The 22,642-nt window shown below is 38.9% G+C and overlaps 1 protein-coding gene across 1 annotated transcript in view; it reads right to left on the reverse strand.

The window, feature by feature from the left end:
• The window catches only part of IQCH (IQ motif containing H), a 203,453-nt gene that overhangs the window by 172,622 nt on the left and 8,189 nt on the right, over positions 1–22,642 (reverse strand). The window contains 2 exon segments of the mRNA XM_049706661.1: positions 10,364–10,481; positions 22,390–22,481. Of these exon segments, the coding sequence (XP_049562618.1) occupies positions 10,364–10,481; positions 22,390–22,481 (210 nt within the window).

Below are 22,642 nucleotides of genomic sequence, written 5' to 3' on the forward strand. Positions count from 1 at the left end.
AAAAAGAATCCAGTCACCTTTAATGCTCTGATTCTTTCAACCATTATTATATTTATTTGAAAGAACAGTAGATACCAAGTCCTAGTTCAAGCTATATGATCTAGATTTTTCATTTGTTAAAACTGGGTAGTAATACCTACCTACATGGGGTTGTTTGTGAGGTTTAAGTGACTAATGTGTGTTAAGTATCTCAAATGATAAAGTACTACTCAGGATCCTACAGGCCCCAAAATACTAATGCAATGCAGTGAAACACTTCAAATATATAAAAATCTATAGTTCTTAATAATATTTCCCCCTTCCCCCAAAAAAACCCTAATTGATAAATTAATCTGAAAGTAGATAGATCAAAGAAAGAATCATACATTTATCCCGCTTTTCCTGAAAATCTGGTTTTCAGATTCACCAAAGAGTTGCTAAGGGAAAGTTCTTCAGAGAAGCTAATAAATGCGGAAGGAATGATAGAATTATAAAATTACCAATAAACAAATAAAATTATGACTTTGTAATTCCTAATGAAATAGTTAGGTAAATATCAGTTTTTGCTAATATCATTAGGTGAAACGTTGTGGGGAATTTTACTATTATTATTTTAATTAATTTATTTGTTATTTTTGGCTACACTGGGTCTTTGCTGCTGTGCGTGGGCTTTCTCTAGTTGTGGTGAGTAGGGGCCACTCTTTGTTGCGGTGTGCGGGCTTCTCATTGTGGTGGCCTGTCCTGTTGTGGAGCACGGGCTCTAGGCACATGGGCCTCAGTAGTTGTGACATAGCAGGCTCAGTAATTGTGGCTCGTGGGCTCCAGAGCACAGGCTTAGTAGTTGTGGCACATGGGACCAGTTGCTCCACAGCATGTGGAATCTTCCCGGACCAGGGCTTGAACCTGCGTCCCCTGCACTGGCAGGTGGTTTCTTAACCACAGCGCCACCAGGGAAGCCCAGTTGTGGGGAACTTATATAGGATAGATGAAACTGGTAATTCTCAGACTCACTGATCAATCTTAATAACATCATTAAAAGAGAGAGAAGAAATTGCCTCCTGATATGCTATAAAAGGAAGTACACCACACCACCTGTGAAGTATTCCCAACAAAAAGATGTCACCTGAATCTGATCAAGCTTCTAGATAAAACTACTAGTTTACAAGAAATACTAGGGACACAGGAATGTGTAAAATGACACCATGAGATTGCAATCAGCCAATCCAGACTAAGGGGGTGGAGAACCTGTATGACAAATGACCTGGTTTCTTTAATAAGTGACATTAAAAAAAAAATTGAAGTACAGTTGATTTACAATGTTGTGTATAAGTGACATTTTTTTAAATGAGGGAAACTGCTATAGATAAAATGAGATACAAATGTAACGTGTGATATTGTACAACATGGGGACTATAACCTTTAAAAATTGAGAATCACTATAGTACACCTGTAACTTATATTGTACATAAACTATACTTCAATTTAAAAAAATAAACAACAACAAAAAACCACAAATGCAATGTGTGGACATTGTTTACATCCTGATTCAAACAAACAAGAGAAGAATAGTTTTAAAACAATTGGGGAAGACTGAACATGGACTGAGAATTATACAGTGTTAATGCATTGTTAAATTTGTTAGATGAGATAATAGTTCTTGTTTTTTTTAAGTCATTATCTGAGGTGTTTAAAGGTAAAATGACATGATGTCTGGGATTTGCTTTAAAAGACTTCACCGAGAAAAGTGGAGGGAATAGATGAAATAAGAATGGTAAAATTAAGGCAACTGTTAAAGTTGGGTGATGGTTACATGGATTTTATTTTGTTTTTGTGTCCATTCAAAGGTAAATTTTCGTAATAAGTTATATTTAAAATTAAAGTGTAGTTAAAATTTAATTATTCATTAATTTATTATTTGAATTCTAACATTCTATGCTTTATGATATTCCCTCTTACCTCCCTGCTAGGCTAGGGGATCAACAATCACAGCATCACTTAACCCCAAGCTGCTTCTAAAAAGCCCAGCTGCCTCAGGTTAACAAAACCTTAAGACTTTAATTCCATTCCGATGTGCCTGTCCTATGTTCTGATTCCTGTAGTTGAATTGTAGAACAAGAGGAAGGTTGGGGGAGAGAGCTAACATTTATTCAGCCTCTATTTTGTACTTGGCACCATAATATGCGGGGCTTGTCATAATCCAAGTGCTGTCCTATAGCCCTTAAAATGGGAAGAGGGAGCATATGATATTATCGCTACTTTACTAATGAGGACAAATGGCTAAGGGACTTCTCAAGGTCATATAATCCAAAAGTGGAGAGACAGGATTGTATTGATGTCTCTGACTTCAAAAGCCTCTTTCCATCATAACATGCTGTCCCATTACAACGAAATGTTTGTTGATACACTCTTGATTTAACTTCCTATATATCAGGATCTATCTATCCTTTACTTCCTCTCTAATCCCCACAGGCACTGCTTTGATCTGTACCCTCATTGATTATTACACGGACCTCTGTAATGGCCCCTACAATGAGTCTCCTTACCTCCAATCCATCCTCTGCATGACCTTCAGAATGATTGAACTTCTGATCACTAACTAAAATACGTATCTCACCTCCAGTTAAAGAAAAAAAAAACCCCATAAATGCAGACATAGAAAAATTAAATTTGGTAATGAGAAGGATAACGGTAATAAGACTGTTTGCTGTATGTGACTGAAAATTGGAAGAATATTACTTCAGTAAGACAGAATTTATTGTTCTTATGTATATGAAGTCCAGAGATAGGTTAGTCAGGGTTAGTTTGGAAATCCAGGAAGTTACTAGGGACCAGGCTCCTTCCAGCTTAATATTCTGCTATCCCTAATATATGGGCCTCTTCCTCTTGGTCTAAGATGGCTGCTAGAGTTCCAGCCAACACAGCCCCATTCCAGGCAGCAGAATAGAGAAAGGGGAAGAAAAAGATCAAAGAGCACAAGTAGCTATCTTTTAAGGCAGTTTCCAGAAAACTTCCCATAATACCCACCCCTAACATTTCATTAGCCAGTACTACTTGGTCATATAGCTATGTCCAACTGCAAGGGATGCTGGGAAATGTAGTCTTTATGTTGGGCACCCATATATCTAGCTAAAAATCAGCTGCTCATGAACGCCATTGGGGCCCAGTCCCTTTCCCCCTTTCTGTCCTAACCATCCTCAGAATATTGCCCTTTGTCCCTACACTTGTCACCTTGTGGTTGCAATATGCTTGCTGCAACTTCAGTTGTCATGTCTGTGTTCAGGGGAGAAAGAAGGAGGAAATGGGAGAAGGGACATGCCAGTTGTTACTATATCCTTTCATCTGGAAAGCAAAATATCCCCTAGAACCAACCCCAGGAGACTGCTGCTCAGTACTCACTGGACAGAATTGGGACACATGGTCATACTTAGCTGCAAGGAAGGCTCAGAAATGAGGACCCTTATTCCGCCTGGCATGATGCCATCCTGAACAAAATCACAGTTTATAGTAATGCAGATGAGGGAATGGATACTGGGTAGGGTACTAAAAATTTCTGCCACAATCATGCACTCTACTCTAGCTAAGGAAGCAAGTACAATAAGATAAAAGTGATAAATAGTGAAATAATGAGAGGTCAGTGGATTGAAGGTGCTTACTGAAGTGAAGAATTGTTGGAAGAATGTACTATGTAAGCTGGCAGACTAGGACATAGAGGTCAGAGACTGCTGTGGTTGAAACAGATTTTAGAGATGATGTACTTACTGGTTACAACAAAGCCCAGGCATTTGGCATATCCCCCTGGCCCTACCAGAGTACTTTTGCCAAACCTCTAATATTGCACTCACCACTCTGTCTGTAGAATGCCTGTCTACAGACTGTGAGCACCTACAGCACTGAAATTTGCATTCCAGCACCTAGCACATAGTAGGATTAAAATCAAAATATTTGAAGAAATGAAACAGCACACCAGTGAGGAAAGACATTTTTTAGTTTTACTGTGTTTGTGTCATTCTTACAATATGCCATGGAGACATGTCATCAGCTTATAGCAGTAGTGTGTGCCAAAGGTGACATTCTGTCCTGTTTTTATGGCACATGGGCCAGTTGCTAATTCCGTGACCTCCCTTCTTTTGCTACAAGCTACTCTCATGTGTTGGTGGCCAGGGAATGAGGGCTCCCTGAATGCCCAGAAGTTAGCATCCCCTGGTAAGCCAGGGAGAGAGGCAGGAGAAATTTGGGATGCCATCTTTGAAATGTTATTGAACCATGGAATACCATATAATAAATTTTGAGTGTGCTTTGCAGTTGTAGTAAATAGCTTATGTTTCTGGAGAAGATGCTCTAAGTCATAAATATGTAGCTAATTGACTCTTCTCATAGAAACAATGTTATTAGAAAATATAGTCCTAAGGGCCTATTTTTTTTTTAAACATCTTTATTGGAGTATAATTGCTTTACAATGGTGTGTTAGTTTCTGCTGTATATCAAAGTGAATCAGCTATGCATCTACATATATCCCCATATCTCCTCCCTCTTGTGTCTCCCTCCCACCCTCCCTATCCCATCCCTCTAGGTGGTCACAAAGCACCGAACTGATCTCCCTCTGTCCTCGAGTCCATTCTCTACATCTGCATCTTTATTCCTGTCCTGCTAAGGGCCTATTTTTGATGCCCATTTTTTATAGAAATAACCCCAAATACCATGTTTAATCAGCTGTTCCACTAGCCATAAGTTATACTGTAAAGTATAAACCTCTTTATATATATAAACTAATTGAATGGTAACCAATTACAGTAAAACAGCATTGCATATGATAGAGTATAATAGTGTATTATAAATAATTCTAATGTGGCTTCACAATTGCCATATTAGTATCATTGCAACAAATCAGAAATGGAAAAGGTCACTTTTATCAGGAGCATTGCATTGAGAAGTTTCTTTGGGAAAGTTTAGAGGGACATATCTGAGGATAATTCCGGGGATGGTTAGGAACTTTTGTGGAAAAAATCAGGAATTTATTCAGCTGCTTTCTTTTTTTTTCCCCAGTTGTAAATTTCCCTGTGGCAAACACAGGGAGGGAGCTCAAGGTTTCGTATTTTTAACAGTGGTGAGGAAAAGCCAGGACTCTGAAGTTAAACAGAGCTGAGTCTGAATCCCAGTTCTCCTATTTCTTAGTTTTAAGTTACTATCATCTCTCATCCTCGATATGCTCGTCTGTCAGATGGGGATAACAATAATTCCTTCCTTCAGAAATGTTGTGAGGGTGAGATATGATTTCATCATCATGGCTAACACAGGCTCCTGAATGGTCTTCCTGCTTGCACCCTTGCCTTTCTACATCATATTCTCCTCCTGGCAGCCAGAGTGACCCTTGTCAATTGCAAATCATATCCGATTGGTCCCCTGGTGAAAAGCCTCCCATCTCACTCAGATCTCCGCAGTCCTTACAATGGTCTGCAAGATCTGGTCCCTATCCCTGTTCCTACTTCTCTCCCCCTTGCACATTCTTCTCTAGCTTCCTTGCTGTTCACACTCCTAATTCAGGGTCTTCTCAGGTTCTGTCTTCTCTGCCTAGAATACTCTTTCCCCAATTGTTTGCCAAATGACTTGCTTCCCCATATCCATCAGATTTCTGTTCAAGTGTCACCTTCCAAGTGAGATCATCCCAACACTCCCTATGTTCCTAACCTAACTTTTCTCTCATCAACTAACATACTCTATGTTTACTTTTCAGACTGTTTTCTGTTTTCCTAACGACTACCTTACCCCAACTAGAATGTAAGCCCCATAAGAGTAGAGAAATTTGGCAGACGCCTAAAATACTGCCTGGTACATATCAGGTACATAAGTGAGATTGGCCAGTATTCATCAACAAATAAGAAGAAGAATGAACACTTACATAGCACTCACCATGCATGGGGCACTGTTACAAACATGCACGTATGTTAACTCATTTATCCTTACAACAGGGTGTCACAGAGCCCATTTTGCAGATGAGAAACTGAGGCACAGAGAGGTTAAATGACTTGCCAAAGTACAGATAGTAAGTGGTAGAGAACCGGGATGTGAACTCATACTTCTGACCATCATGTTGCCATCTATTGAGAGCCTCCTCCAGGCTGGGCACTGTCTAGGCACTGGTTACAGTGATGAACTAAACAGAGTCTCTCTGCTTTAGATTAATAGAGACTTAAGAAATAAAATAATCAAACACAATGTATAAATCTTAGCAGATCCAAGTTTGGACAAAAGACCAGTAAAAGCCGTTTGGAGGATAATGAGGGAAATCTGAATATGACCTGAGTATTTATTACATTCAGGAAGTATTGTTATAATGGTAATGTTATAATGGTGTGATAATGGTATTGTGGCTAAGTAGGAATGTGTTCATTTTTAAAGACACACGTTAAAGCATTAAGGGGTGAAATGTCTATATGTCTGTATTTTAAAACATTTCAATAAAAAATAGATGAAGCAAAACTGGTAAAGGTTAACAATTGTTAAATCTAGGTGAAGGAGAAATAGTTATTCATACACCATTTTTGGCTTATTTGAATATTTTCATACTAAGAAAGTTTTAAGAAACCACAGAAAGGGAAAAATCGTTTTTAAAAGTTTCTGCTCCCCTGGAGCTTATATTCTAATGAGAAGACAGAGATCACAGTGCTTGTTGGTTACTTGTAGGCATTCTCTTCTCCCCACTTTATTCTGTAAAATCCACCCGCTATTTCACCAGCAAATTTTTCCCATCCAATATTAAGTGACATATAACTCACAGTGAAAATCTGTAAAGCAAGCCTTACTTGCCCTGACATTTTCTGTCTTTTATCTCTCATCACGTTTTTCCTCATAAGGGCAAAAATCCTCAAAACTTTAGTTTTTATCAAATTTTGAAAATCACTTTCTCAGTGAGATCCATATTCACAAAATTAAAGATTCTTCCCATCTTAGACACAGATCTTGCACATTGCTGTATTGTATCAGATCACAATATATATTTTTATATTTGTTTTGAGGGATAAAGCATCCATCTTATGGAATTCATTTGGAAAATAACTCTCAAGCAATGAGATGTGTTTTTTTTCCCTGCTCCGCAAACATACAAATTGTATCATGCTTCTAAGTAGGTCCTTGCATTTAAACTGTTTAGGAACTTCTATTTGAAATTGCCTTCAGACTTAGCTTGCTGAACACAACAAGAAAATCAAACACTCTCTTGGCCTATAAAGTTTTTCTCCTCTTCCTCCCTCCTTCTTATCTATTTCGTTTGTTATTTCAAATCCTCTCCTTGACTGTTATGAGTACATGTGCGCCTATCGTCCAAGGTGCCTAAAAGAAGGATTGGGCTGGTGTTGATTTGGAGCCTTAGCTCCAGTCTTTTCTTTATATCATAAAGAAAAGCCATCAGAATATGGCTTTTTCAAATGTAAGAGAAACTGATAAATAATTCTTTATTGTGATTCTTAATTACAACTGAGAAACTCCAGATGATTTGTCATTTTAGTTTTTTGGTGTGAAATGGAATTCCAAAAACAATTTCTTCACTTTGGAGAAAGAGCTTAAAGTAGCAACTGGGGTTTACCTAGTTGGCAGTGGGCAATTAGAGGTGGTAATATCCCAGCTGGATTTCACAGCTACTCAATAATACAAGCTTTGAAGTTGGTGTAGTAGGCTTATAGAACAGCTGGCAAAACAGCACTGTTTGTCATTGACTTTACAGCGCAAAATTAGGGCTATCTTTGTGTCAGCAGTTATGCATTTTTAAGCAGATGTCACTGATACTAGATATAAAACAACAATAGGGATCCAGGCCCTGAAGGTAAAGTCAGGGTGGGAAACAGTCCATGCCCCTTTCTAAATGAAGCTCACCCCTGCTCGCAGTATTTAAAAGAACACGGGGCACATAAGATTCCTTATCTTTATAATCATTTGCCAGGATTCAGAACTCTTTTGGGAAAATTAATTTCTGGCCATAGTTTTTTTTTTTTTTTTTTCCTGGAATAATAATAGCAACTATGTGTTCTAAAATAGTCCTAATCTCATATATTTTATTTCATTGTCTTTACAACCTGGAGATCTCTAATCTTCCGCTTATGGACTAACTCTGGCCCTCCTGAGATTCTTGGCAAAGTAAACATTTAATGAAAGCAGAGGCTTAATAGTAAGGAAGATGAGAAGTTTAAGCTCCCTTTATAACAGCACTCTGTTTTTGTTTTTCGTGATAGCCTTTATTATTACCTGGTATTTTCTTATTGATGGTCTATCTCCACTCCCCTAGAATGGAAGCTCTGTGAGAGTGGGGGGACCTGGTCTGAATTGTTCATCCCAGGGTGCCTCTAACAGTCCTTGGCACACAGGAAGTACTCCACAGTTAGTGGCTGAAGGAACCCAATGTGACAAGTACAGTGACAAAGGTAGGAGTGGGCTGCTTTGAGAGTGCAGAAGATCCTGGATTAATATTTTATATGGGGATGAGCACACCATTTGAAGTCACTGTGGCGGTTTCACTTATTCATTCAACAAACATTTGTCGAGAGTAACCTGGCATTACATTGCAATGGACAAACTGACATGGATCCTGCCCTCATTAAGCTTATAATCTAGTGGGAAGTCAGGCATTTTTTTAAAAATCATATAACAATATCTAGTTACAAATTTTGGCAAATGTAATAAAGGAAAATACAAGGTATTCTCATCATAAGCATCTTTGCTGTACACATCTTTGCTGTAAGCATTTTTGCTGCAAACATCCTTGCTGCATAACTAATTGGCCATAAGGCAATTCTGCCATGAAAGATAAAATAACTGGTTGACAGTTTTTGATTTGACAGTTTCCACTGGTTGAAATGCATTAGTCATTATTGATGGCTTTATCAGGCTGATTGATGATGATTTGCCCCAAGAACTGGTTTCTTATTTTGAAGCACACTACCTGGAAAGAGAAAGAGACTGAAGGCCTTGAAGGTGCAGAATTGAAGCCAGGTTTCGCACAGAACTTTGGAACATCTATCAGCGGACATGTAACAAATATGCCAAGAATAGAACACAGCTTAGCGGCTTTCACAGGGCAACGCAAAGCTCAGGTACAAACACGCACCCTAGTATTTGTGAACGGATACCTCTCTTAATGACGGACGAAATGTCAGTGAAAAAGAAAAAGCACGATACCAAACAAGGAGACGAGTCAACAAACAAACAAAAATATGTATACAATACTATGAGTGAAAGACTTGAAAGACAAGTGCTTAGGTAAAACCGACAAAATAAAATTGGTCATTTGTACAGTAGTGCCATGATCTACCCACATTTTAAATGTATTCAAATATTTTGTATTTTGCAAAAAAGTCATTTAAATTTTGTTATTCATTTCTCATGCTTCTTTATGTCCTTGTTAATGTCCCTCTTTTGTTTTTTGTTATTTTATCTCTTATAGCAAAATTGCCTTATGGCCAATTAGTTATGCGGCAAAAATGCTTGTGGTGGAAATGCTTGCAACAAAGATGTCCACAGCAAAGATGCTTCCTACCAAAGTACCTAGAACTAATACAAACAATTGTAAAAAGGGTACCATGTGATGGTGGCACAACTCTGTGAATATACTAAAAACCTCTTAAAAGGGTGAATTTTATGGTATATAAATTGTATCTCAATAAAGCTATTACTTGAAAAAGGGTATCACGGTGGTTAAGAGCACAGCCCTGGATCCTTACATTTCTGGGTTCATGATCCTGGCTCTGACATTAGCTGTGTTCTCTTGGGCAACTTATTTAACATTTCTGCATCTTGGCTTCTTCATCAATAAAATGAAGATAATAATAACATCTCCTTCTAGGATTATTCTGAAGGTTAAACAAGTTAATGTTCCCAAAGCACTGAAAATAGCATCTGGTACCCAGAAGAGGTGAACTGTTACCACTTTGGGGGAGTCAGGGAGGAAACAGCAATCAAATTGAAAGAATAACCAAAAGCCAGAAACCTCTTGGGCTCTATTCCTTGCCGCCTGGAAACTTAACTTCAAAGAAAGCTCTTTTGTCATAGAAATTGACCATGCTGTGAACATATCTGAAACAACAATGGCATGTTTTCTCATTTAGAACACAATTTCCCACCTTTGCTCTTGAAAAAAAAAAAATTCTTTTCTAACAGCTTTATGGAGATATAATTCATAAACTTTAATTTCGCCCTTTCAAAGTGTATAATTCAGTGGTGTTTAGTAGATTCCCAGAGTTGTGCAGCCATCACCACTATTTAATTCCAGAATATTTCATCCTCCCCCAAAGACACTTGACAAGCATTAGACATCATTCCCCACTCTCCCCCCTTCCTCCTTCCAGCCTCTGGCAACCACCAATCCACTTTCTGTCTCTATGGATTTCTCTCTTCCTACCTTTACTCTTGGAAAGGCATGTGGAAGTGAACTGTGCTGTCTTGGGGGTTGCCAAAGTTTCCCCTCAGATTCCAGAGGGAAAATAAATGATTTCTGATCAATTACAGCTGGAAGCAACCTAAGTTTAAAAAAAAAAAATTAAAGTCAAATTTGCTATCATAAAAGCTTCACAAATTGTAACTTAAAAACAATGCTTCCTAGTTAAATTACATTTTATGGGAAATATTCTATTGGTAATTACAATAAATTTGACCAACTTTAGCATTTTTACCACTATAAAACTGCAGTTGTTTATTAAGCATAAGAACTTCCTAGCCTGATAATGACCATTATAGCATGAATAAAAAGCTCTATCTCTGGCTGAGTTTATATGATACACAATTGACAGAATTACTACTCTATAAAATATTTCTCAATTAAAAAAATACAATATGCTGTATTTTGTTAAATAAAATTAAGTCACAATATAGCCAATGTTAAATATATTCGAAATGCTGATCCCTAAGCAGTTCATCCTTATATTTTTCATTTATTTTTTTAATTTTTATTTTTTTTTCATAAATTTATTTATTTTTGGCTGCATTGGGTCTTCGATGCTGCGTGAGGGCTTTCTCTAGTTGGGGCGAGTGGGGGCTACTCTTCCTTGCGGTGTGTGGGCTTCTCATTGTGGTGGCTTCTCTTGTTGCAGAGCACGGACTCTAGGCATGCGGGCTTCAGTAGTTGTGACATGCGGGCTCAGTAGTTGTGGCTCCTGGGCTCTAGAGCGCAGTCTCAGTAGTTGTGGTGCACAGGCTTAGTTGCTCCATGGCATGTGAGATCTTCCTGGACCAGGGCTCGAACCCATGTTGAACCCATTGGCAGGCAGATTCTTAACCGCTGCACCACCAGGGAAGTCCCCATCATTATACTGTTTAAACTTCTGCTATTTCATATAATTGCAGAGACTTAAGGATCAAAGGTGGTTAAAGGTCTTCCTTGTTAAGCAGTGAGGAGTTCCATGGGATAACAATGTGCAAACAAAATAAAGTTGTAAGAATGTGTATATGTGTGTAATGTAGGTCTTAATTTTAATTTTAAAGCAGGTTCCAGTTCTTTAAGATGGTCAACATAATTAAGGTCAATTAAACTCAACAACAAATGACTCACTTTCTTGATTCTATTGTGATGCCCACTTTTGTAAAATTACCATTAAAAAGCAATTTATGGACTCTGGTTTCATTCCAACATGTAAAGAGCTTGGAAGTTTCGCTCCAATCCTCAGCAAGAAAGCTGAAGAATCAGAAAAACAACTCTTAGATACATCAAAGAATTGAGATCACAGGGAAAACTGCTGCCTTCAAAACTGGAGAAAGAGGTGGATAAAGCCCAAGAGCAGAAACCTGTTGCTGGAGCCAGTGCTGGGAAGAGCACTTAAATTCTAGTCAACAAATTTCTGGAGGCTCAGTGTGGATTCCCTTGAGAGTTAAAAACTCTGAGGGGCCAAGTCTTAGGATGGCAGATGACCCATACTTCCATGAGTTTTACCTCTAGGAGCCCCACCTTGTTTTCTCTGTGAAGATCAGAGAAAAATCCCCTCCTGCTTCCAGCAGGGAAAGAGGAAGAGAATACTCCAAGTTCTGTTCTTTGTTCTGTTCTCTATAATGAAAGCTATGTCTCAGGGAAAACTATTTTATCAAAGCCTTATCTGACCTGAAGAAGGGCAATTAGCTAACTCCAGCTCCCTCTAGTCTTCCTGTCTCACCTAAGGGGGGGGAAATGCTGAGAAAAACATGTGATGGTAACAGGGACACAGACCCTCCAAAAGAATGAGACCTGATCACAGGATTATTGCACGTTTCCCCCCAACACATACTACATCCACAGAGCCTCTGCATACAGAGGATTACAGGTGAAAGAACTGCAAGTCTCAGATTCTATTTAGGAAGGAGTTTCTAGGGAAACCCAAAAACAATAGGGGGGACAAAAACAAAGATAGCTGGGGAAATTGAAGCCTCAGACATCTACAGTTACAGCAGACAGTAAACATGGCATAACACCTGGCCAGATAAAGGCCTATTTACTTCACACTAAATGCCTACCTACCTCAGTTCCTATTACCTAATACATCATGTCCAGCTTCCAACAAAAAATGACAAGCCATGCTAAAAGGCAAGAAAAAAACAGTCTGAGGAGACAAAGCAAGCATTAGAATCAGATTCAGATATGACAGAGATTTTGGAATTATCAGACCAGGAATTAAAAATAACTATGATTAATATGCTAAAGACACTAATGGGAAAAAGTGGACAATATACAAGAACAGATGGGTAATGTAAGCAGAGAGGTTGAAGCTCCAAAAAGAATCAAAAGGAAATGTTAGAAATAAAAAATATTGTCAGAAATGAAGGATGCCTTTGATGGTCTTATTAACATACTGGGCATGGCCAAGGAAAGAATCAGTGAGCTTAAAGAAATGTCAATATAAACTCCAAAAATGAAATGCAAGGAGAAAAAGAATTAACAAAGCAGAACAGAATGTTCAGGAACTGTGGGACAACTATAAACGGTGTAACATACCCATGTTGAGAATATCAGAAAAAGAAGAGAGAAAGGAGCAGAAGAAATATTTGAGTAATAATGGCTAAGAGTTTTCCAAAATTAATGACAGATGCTAAACCATACACCCAGGAAGCTCAGAGAATACTAGGGAGGATAAATACCAAAAAAAACCACACCTAGACAAATCATATTCAAACTATGGAAAACCAAGGACAAAGAGAAAATCTTGAAGACTGGGGAAAAAACTTACAGAAGAACAAGGATAAGAATTATATCAAACTTCTCTTCATAAACCACGCAAGCAAGAAGAGAGTGAGGTAAAATATTTGAAGTGTGGAAAGAAAAAACCCGCCAACCTGTAATTCTGTATCCAGCGAAATTATCTTCAAAAGTGAAGAAGAAATAAAGATGTTCTCAAACAAAAACTAAGAGAATTGGTCACCAGCGACTTGTCTTGCAAGAAATGTTAAGAGAACTTCTTCAGAGGAAATGAAAATAAAATAGGTCAGATATGGGATAGATGAGGCAAGCGGAAAATCCAGGGACCTCACCATCACGTCCTCCCCTACTCTCCACCTTTCAGAGTCTTCTTAAGTTTGTTTTATATATAACATCCAGGGGTTTTAATTGTATTTATCAGAAGGAATAGGGGAAAGTATGTCTATACCATCTTCCTAGAAGTGAAACTCTCTTAGTGTATTTCTTACAAATCCTTTTACCTCTGTATTTATGTATTTAGAAGTGAATTTGGGGACTTCCCTGGTGGTGTAGTGGTTAAGAATCCACCTGCCAGTGCAGGGGACACTGTTTCGAGCCCTGGTCCAGGAAGATCCCACATGCCGCGGAACAACTAACAAATCAACCTGCCCTGTGTGCGCCACAACTACTGAGCCTGCGCTCTAGAGCCCGAGAGCCACAACTACTGAGCCCGCATGCCACAACTACTGAAGCCCAAGTGCCTAGAGCCCGTGCTCCACAACAAGAGAAGCCACTGCAATGTGAAGCCCGTGCACCACAACGAAGAGTAGCCCCTGCTCACCACAACTAGAGAAAAGCCCGTGTGCAGCAATGAAGACCCAATGCAGCCAAAAATAAATAAATAAATTTATTTTTTTTAAAAAGTGAATTTGAATTGAGATGCAATTTTGCATCCCCCTTTTTTCCCCTCAACATATGCTGTGAGAATTTTTCCATGTCATGAAAATGTCTTGGACAATATTGGTTTTAATAGCTATATAATACACAGATGTGTTGCAGATTTAATCATTGTTACTGTTAACATTTAAGGTATTTCCAAGTTTATTGCTACTAAATATAACACTGAAATGAACAAACTTATACAGAGATCCATGCGTATCTCTCCTTATATCCTAGGATAAATTCCTAAGATACAAACTACCAAATTAAAAAATAACAATTTAAAAAATCTTCTCACATACTTTGAAAAACCTCCTTTAAGAACTTTGTGACAACTTATACCTCCCACCAGTAGTATAAAAGTACACCCATCTTTCGGCCCCCTCATCAGCACTGAGTATTAGGGTGTTTTAAATGACATGTTTTGCTAACTTGTTAAGAAAAACAGTAATATATAATTTAATTCTTGTTTACCAGTGAGATTAAATATTTTTCACCTATTTACTGGTTGTTTGCATTTCTAGCTCTGTGAGTATTCTATTGATGTCCTTTTGTCTATGTCAAGGGTTTTTATTATTATTATTATCAGCGAGAGCACTTTGTATTTAAGAATATTAGCAATTTTTATATCATGTGTGTTGGAAATGTTTTCCAATTTATTGTTATTTCTAAACTTTATGATGCTTTTAAAAATTTTATTTTTTGTTTCAAAAAATTTCAAACCCATAGAAAAATTGAAAGAATAGTGAGCATCCAAATACCCTTCACCTAGATGACCAAGTGTTAACAACCTGTGCTTTGTCTCTCTCTGTAACTAGGAGGTAGTCATATTCTGTATAAGGAGGATTTGTGTACTGCTTTGTAACAACCCAGAAGAGATTGGCTCCCAGGGGGCTTCAATAACTGAGTGAAAATGTACCTTCTAATCTATACTCATCATTTAACAGAAACTTCTTCTTTCCTTCTCACTGTTTCTCATGATTATCTGCTTTGTTCTTGTTTTTTTTCCCCCTCAAAACACTAGCATCACAGAATATAAAATGAAGATTTCTGTGCAGTTCTGATGGTGTTGGTACAGATGGTAGTCACCCTCCTAGTGTCAATAAGCAAAGCGTGGTCATTAAGAACAGTGTGAGCAGATATCTCAAGCAATAAAATCTGTGCAAGCCAGCAATGATAAGAGGAAGAATCACACTTTGACATAGAAGAAGACTCATTGCCAAAGTAGGGATAATAATGAAACCTATTTTGAAAACAATACAAAAGCACTTTGAGCTCTTTGGAGAAAATATACCACTTTTGATAATGTCCTTATCATTGTTTTCTCAATGACTGCTAGGAAAATCTTGCATGTGCTGCATCCATTATCATCACTTTGTGTATCTATTGGGTTTTGTCTCTGTTAGACAAAGCTACCAGATATTTTCTTGAGCAATACTTGGGAAAAAGGAAAACCATCCCCAGTGAAAATTAGCCTTCCTGGTTTTCAGGTAGCTATGGTGTAGGAGAGGATACTTGCAGACACTTGACTGGACTTCAATCTGGGCCTCGCTGTTCTGTTTGTTTTTTAATTTTTTTATTGAAGTATAGTTGATTTACAGTGTTAATTACTGCTATATAGCAAAGTGATTCAGTTATACATATATATACAGCCTTTTTTTAAAATATCCTTTTCCATTATGGTTTATCATAGGGTATTGAATATAGTTCCCTGTGCTATACAGTAGAACCTTGTTGTTTATCCATTCCATATATAAAAGGTTACATCTGCTAACCCCAACCTCCCACTCCATCCCTCCCCCAACCCCCTTCCCCTTGGCAAACACCAGTCTGTTCTCTATGTCCGTGATTCTGTTTCTGTTTCATAGATATGTTCATTTGTGTCATATTTTAGATTCCACATATGAGTGATGATATATGGTGTTTGTCTTTCTCTTTCTGGCTTACTTAGTATGATAATCTCTAGGTCCATCCATCTTGCTGCAAATGGCATTATTTTTTTCTTTTTATGGCTCAGTAGTATTCCATTTTATATATGTACCACATCTTCTTTATCCATTCATCTGTCAGTGGACATTTAGGTTGTTTCTGTGTCTTGGCTATTGTGAATAGTGCTGCTATGAAAATAGGGGTGCATGTATCTTTTTGAATTATAGCTTTGTCCAGATATACACCCAGAAGTGAGATTGCTGCATCGTGTGGTAATTCTATTTTTAGTTTTCTGAGGAACCTCCATACTGTTTTACACAGTGGCTGCACCAACAGTGTAGGAGTGTACCCTTTTCTCCACATCCTCTCCAGCATTTGTTATTTGTAGAGTTTTTAATGATGGCCATTCTGACTGATGTGATGTGGTACCTCACTGTAGTTCTGATTTGCATTTCTCTGATAATTAGCGATGTCGAGCATCTTTTCATGTGCCTATTGGCCATCTGTATGTCTTCTTTGGAGAAATGTCTGTTTAGGTCTTCTGCCCATTTTTGGATAGGGTTGTTTGTTTTTTTGTTGTTTGGTTGTATGAGCTATTTGTATATTTTGGAAATTAAGCCCCTGTTGGTCACATCATTTGCAAATATTTTCTGCCATCCTGTAGGTTGTCTTTTCATTTTGTGTATGGTTTTCTTTGCTGTGCGAAAGCTTGTAAGTTTGATTAGGTCCCATTTATTTATTTTTGTTTTTATTTCTATTGCCTTGGGAGACTGACCTAAGAGAACATTGGTATGATTTATGTCAGAGAATGTTTTGCCCATGTTCTCTTCTAGGAGTTTTATGGTGTCATGTCTTATGTTTAAGTCTTTAAGCCATTTTAAGATGAATTTTGTGTATGGTGTGAGGGTGAGCTCTAACTTCATTGATTTACATGCAGCTGTCCAGCTTTCCCAGCACCACTTGCTGAAGAAACTGTCTTTTTCCCAAGAGACTGTCTTGCCTCCTTTGTTGAAGATTAATTGACTGTAGGTGTGTGGGTTTATTTCTGGACCCTCTGTTCTGTTCCATTGATCCATATGTCTGTTTTTGTGCCAATGCCACACTGATATTGATTACTGTAGCTTTGCAGTATTGTCTGAAGTTTGGGGGGTTATGCCTCCTGCTTTGTTCTTTTTCTTCAGGGTTGCTTTGGCGACTCTGGGTCTTTTATGGTTCCATATGAATCTTAGGATTATTTGTTCTATTTCTGTGAAAAATATCATGGGTAATTTGGTAGGAATCACATTAAATCTGTAGATTGCTTTGGGTAGTATGTGGACCTCACTGTTGATGACCTGTGTGACCTGGAACACTGGTGTGAGCCTCAGTTTGCATAGCTTTAAAAGGAAAGTGTAGGGCTTCCCTGGCGGCGCAGTGGTTGAGAGGCCGCCTGCCGATGCAGGGGACATGGGTTCGTGCCCCGGTCCGGGAAGATCCCACATGCCGCGGAGCGGCTGGGCCCGTGAGTCATGGCCGCTGAGCCTGTGCGTCCGGAGCCTGTGCTCCGCAACGGGAGAGGCCACAACAGTGAGAGAGGCCTGCGTACCGCAGGAAAAAAAAAAAAAATCTACCTCATAGGTTTAAAAAAAGTCCTTTGTAAACTGTCAAGTGTTATGATAATGATGAAATTCATGATAATGAGGATGATGATCATTATTGTTTATCTTTTCTAAATAATTTTTAAAGGTGGATTCAGGAATAGTACTCATTTTGAGTGGACTCTCCCAATTTCCTGGGCTTCCGTAATAGAATGAAGCCCCATGTATCTGAAAAACATTGAATCTCAGTTACTCATAGGAACTGTGCTCTACTGTCAAAGGAGCAACAGGAATTTGTAGTCCTTATTATATGCCAGTCCTCTCAGAAGGAGTTGCTGCCATGGTTGTTTGGCCCCTGACACTCCACCAGACTCACTGTGTAAGCAGACATTGACAAGCCTACCAGCCTTATTGCCAGGTCCCACTCTTGGCTCAATCCTAATGCAAGAGGCTTACTCTAGCCCTTCATAGCAATGGGGTAGCGGAATTTCCAGGACTAAGCTATTGATCACACAGAGGCAGGCCCTCTATTTGGCCAGAAGAATACTGATTCCAGGGAGTCATGCTTGTCCCAAGGATCCCAAGCACGAATGATCTGCATGAGGATTACCCAGAGTGTTTGTTGCAATGCAGATTCCAGGACCCCATCTGGGAGCCAGGGAAAGAGGACTGCAAACCCAAGTTTAAGAACCGTCACTCTAGACCTGGGGTCTCTCAAATAGGGTACCCACGTCTCAGGTGATACATAAGACAAGGCCATTCGTCGTGTGAAGAGAGTGTAAGAACTTCTATTTATCTATAATAAGAAATGCATAAAATAAAAAATAAAAGTAAGAAATTACTTTGTACTACTATTTAATACTCAGTTCGTCACTGGACCCCTCATGTGGTCATGTCACCTGCGCTTCTGGATCCCTCCTGAGAGTGGAAGCTCCAAACCACAAAAGAACGAACAGGCGGGTCAGCATTGTATGTGTTTTTCCAGAGCATTAGAGTGAACTGCAGTTTATTCATGAAGTGGGTTTGTGGATTATATTATTTAGTTTTAACTAAACTAAGCCTGGAAAAATGGACAGGTGTCCTAAAAAAAAATCCTGCGAAAAGCCACACTGTATTTAAGATAATGATGACATGCATTGGGAACTCCCTGGCGATCCAGTGGTCAGGACTCCGAGCTTTCACTGCCAGAGGGCGTGGGTTCAATCCCTGGTCGGGGAACTAAGACCCCACAAGCCATGCAGCAAAAAAACAAAAACAAAAACAAAACGATAACAAGCATTGGTGAAAAACAAGAAAATGGCAGAACTTACACTTTTACTTCTAGCTTTTCTTCAGCCATATTAAAATGTAAAAATGATGATCAACCAATCAAACTTATGAAGAGTCAGCCTCCCCAAGCCCCCCAAACTTAAAAATTATCCAGAAGACTAACTAAGATATGGGCTTACATCCAACCAGCATCAATGCTGAATCTCAGCTAAGTGTAGAGTATTTTGGGGATATTAGCCACAACCAGTATAAAGCTGTCATGATTAACAAGATTAAGAAACCAAAACATTATAATTAATAACCTGTTTACAAGAGAAAGAAGTTTTGTGCTGTTAATAAAGTAAAAGAAATTTTTTAACTGTTTAGTTCATCTTTATCTCATTGAAACATTTCTATGTTGCTGTTAGTTGATAATTCACTCTCTATGATAATAAGTATATAATTTACAAATAAGCAAGCACACCCAAATTCTTTGACTGATAGCCTTGTGGGATCCAAGGCCAGGTCCAGTTTCTGTCCCAACTTGAAACTTTTATGAAACTAAGTCTCCCCCTTTGGCCTCCTGATCAGTTGTGAGCAACCGGTTTCCCAGTGAGTCATTCCATCAGTCATGAAAAAACTCCTTGTTTACTTGGGTATCCTAAGGACTTTGTCATGGAACCTCAGAAGAAAAATGCAATGAATTGGTCAGTCCTGCTCCTCCCAGGCATGTGAACCTGAAGAAATTCGGGGTTCTGCAACCTGCTTTGCATATAATCTCCTGGGAGGCCACAGCAGACTCTGAAGCAAAGTCTATTCATGACAGTCTCTGGACAGTGCCCCGCCCCAAGTGCAGAGCCAGGTGTGACTATCTACCTGGGAATATGACAGTCACAGACAACCTGCCCTGAGCTCCTGGGTCTCATGTTTTCCATTTCCATCTGCTGCTTCTCCTCTTCTGCCCTGAGCCATGCCCTGTGACTCACACTTCCACTCCCAGGGCCTGCCTTGGGTCTGCTTACTTTGAAAACCCAGTTTGGACTCTTCTCCAGTTTTGACCTTGGCTCCCCTCATTTCATCTTCAAATTTTGTGCCACTTTAGCATCCCAAATCCTCAGCTATGACTGAGTTGCTCCCCCAGGCTCGTAGGGCTCCTGCAACCTTGCCAGGCTCCCATCTCCCTGGTAAGAGGGCCGGTGACTGTATTATTGTATTGAACAGGAAAGAAAGGATCCAAGGACCACTCCTGGGAGCCAGCTGAATGCCCCCACTAACACCTTCCTTTACTCTTCCAGACCCTAAAAGGGGCAAGGGTACACCTTGGCCAGGGAGAAGAACTGTACAAGCAAAGGTCTCTGGCCAGAATCTTTCTGTTTGGTTCTCTGCTACCTAGTTTGCTCTTTTCAGTTATCATAGCTTGCAGATCTACAGCCCAGGCTCTCTGTTCTTTGTCAAGATGAGAGGACGAAGAGAAAGCTGGAGACAGGACAGGAGAACTTTCATTAGAGTTGGTGCCAGACATCTCTTCTCCTGTGTACTTTCCCCACCCCCTCCATCCTGGAGCTTTCTTACTGCTGTTTGTACCTTCCGTCCTTTGGCTACGCACTCCCCACCTACTACAGATCTCCTGGCTGCCATCTGAATAGGCCTCCCACTTTGCCCTGTGTGGCTCTCTTGACTTAGAGCTGAGTCAATATAAGTTGGTAGAGTAACCTCCAACATTTTCTTCTCCAAGAATCCCTTTTATGATTTTCCCTACAGATGGTTTATTTCAAAAGATGATGTATATTAACCTATTTGCAGGTCATATTGTTATTCCCAAATGTAAAAATCTAAGATGTAAATGACTAAAAACTAGACAGACTAGGGAAGGTTTGCCTCTGCCAAGGGATGATGGATGCCTGTGGTACTACCTTCATGTGGGAGAAAGGGAGACAGGCAGAGTGTACACCCAAGCCTCTGCGCCCCACTCCTGAGGCTTGGGATGTGGCTGTGTCTCCAGGTTTCCGTGTTTCCATGTGTGCTCTCTGAAACTTGACCTCACTCTCTGATATGATTCACTTATGCTTGGTATACATGTATGATGCAAATAGGGCCACAGGGGTTTTAAGCTGAGTACAAAACCTTAATCTATATACACTCAAATTCAGGAAGCCTGGATGTAAGAAGGTCCAAAGTAAGGAAAGGTCATTTCTCTTTTTTATTTTTTTTAATTGGAGTATAGTTGATTTACAATGTTGTGTTAGTTTCTGCTGTACAGCACAGTGAATCAGTTATACATACATCCACTGTTTTTTAGATTCTTTTCCCATAAAGGTCATTACAGAGTATTGAGTAGATCTCCCTGTGCTATACAGTAGGTCCTTATTAGTTATCTATTTTATATATAGTAGCGTGTGGAAAGGTCATTTCTCTTTAACTCAATTCTAATTTTAATAAATCATCTCTTAGGATGTATTATATAATGAATATTTCAAGCAAGTTTTATTATTTTTGTTTTGTTTACCCTGGATACCAAAATCATCTTTACAGTAAAGCATGTTATGACAGGCTAAAAACTGTAAAGAAAGTCCCACATAACCTGAATAGCATAAAAATGGATTTGTTTTAAAGTATTTCCTTTAGGAGTTGAATTTTGGATATGCTTTACTAAAAATAAATATATATATATAACCCCAAAACTAGGACCCTGAAACAATTGTCATGGTGTCAAGCACTAGAATGCAGTACAAGTAACGGAGAATAAATTTTATTGAAGTCCAAATTCTGCCATTAACTTCTTTTTTTAAAATTAATTTTTATTGGAGTATGGTTGCCTCAGCCTCCACTGCACAACAAAATGAATCAGCCATACACATACAGATATCCCCTCCCTTTTGGACTTCCTTCCCATTTAGGTTACCACAGTGCACTAGGTGAGTTCCCTGTGGTATACAACATGTTCCCATCCGTTGTCCATTTTATACATAGTATCAGTAATGTATATGTGTCAATCCCAGTCTCCCAATTCCTCCCACCCCACCCCTTTCCCCCTTGGTATCCATATATTTGTTCTCTACGTCTGTGTCTCTATTTCTGCTTTGCAACTGAGATCTTCTATACCGTTTTTCTAGATTCCACATATATGCATTATTATACGATGTTTGTTTTTCTGTTTCTGACTTACTTCACTCTGTATGACACTCTCTAGGTCCATCCACGTCTCTACAAATGACCCCGTTTCATTCCTTTTTATGACTGAGTAGTATTCCATTGTATATGTGTACCACATCTTCTTTATCCATTCGTCTGTCGATGGACGTTTAGGTTGCTTCCATGTCCTGGCTATTGTAAATAGTGCTGCTATGAACATTGGGGTGCATGTGGTTTTTTGAATTATGGTTTTCTCTGGGTATATGCCCAGTAGTGGGATTGCTGGGTCATATGGTAGTTCTATTTTGTCATTAACTTCTTATGCAAAACTTCTACTGAAATTAGTAGAATGGATATGAACAAAGCCAAGGAGTTTTGTCTTTACAGTCATCTCCCCTGTGTGAGAAAAGTTTTTTTTTTTTCAATCGTACTTATTTTGGACCCTAAAATGGCTATTTTACTTACCATTTGGAAGCGCGAGAAGAATATAAGATATCATCAATAGGAGTTGTTAAAACACGTTGGTGTACAACATTTAAATACTTCTCGATGTGAATCTGTTACAGAAAAGTTAAAGTTTAGGCCATTAGAGTGGACTTGAGATCCTCAGCTAATTTACTCCATTTCATTAGGTTAACTCTTGGAATGGTGTAATTAAGCCAAAAGGCACAACATGCTAGGTGTTTATTTCAAGGCTAAGGTATCATTAGGCAACTCA

The sequence above is a fragment of the Orcinus orca genome, chromosome 2 (genome assembly GCF_937001465.1).
Source record: "Orcinus orca chromosome 2, mOrcOrc1.1, whole genome shotgun sequence".
Classification (NCBI taxonomy): domain Eukaryota; kingdom Metazoa; phylum Chordata; class Mammalia; order Artiodactyla; family Delphinidae; genus Orcinus; species Orcinus orca.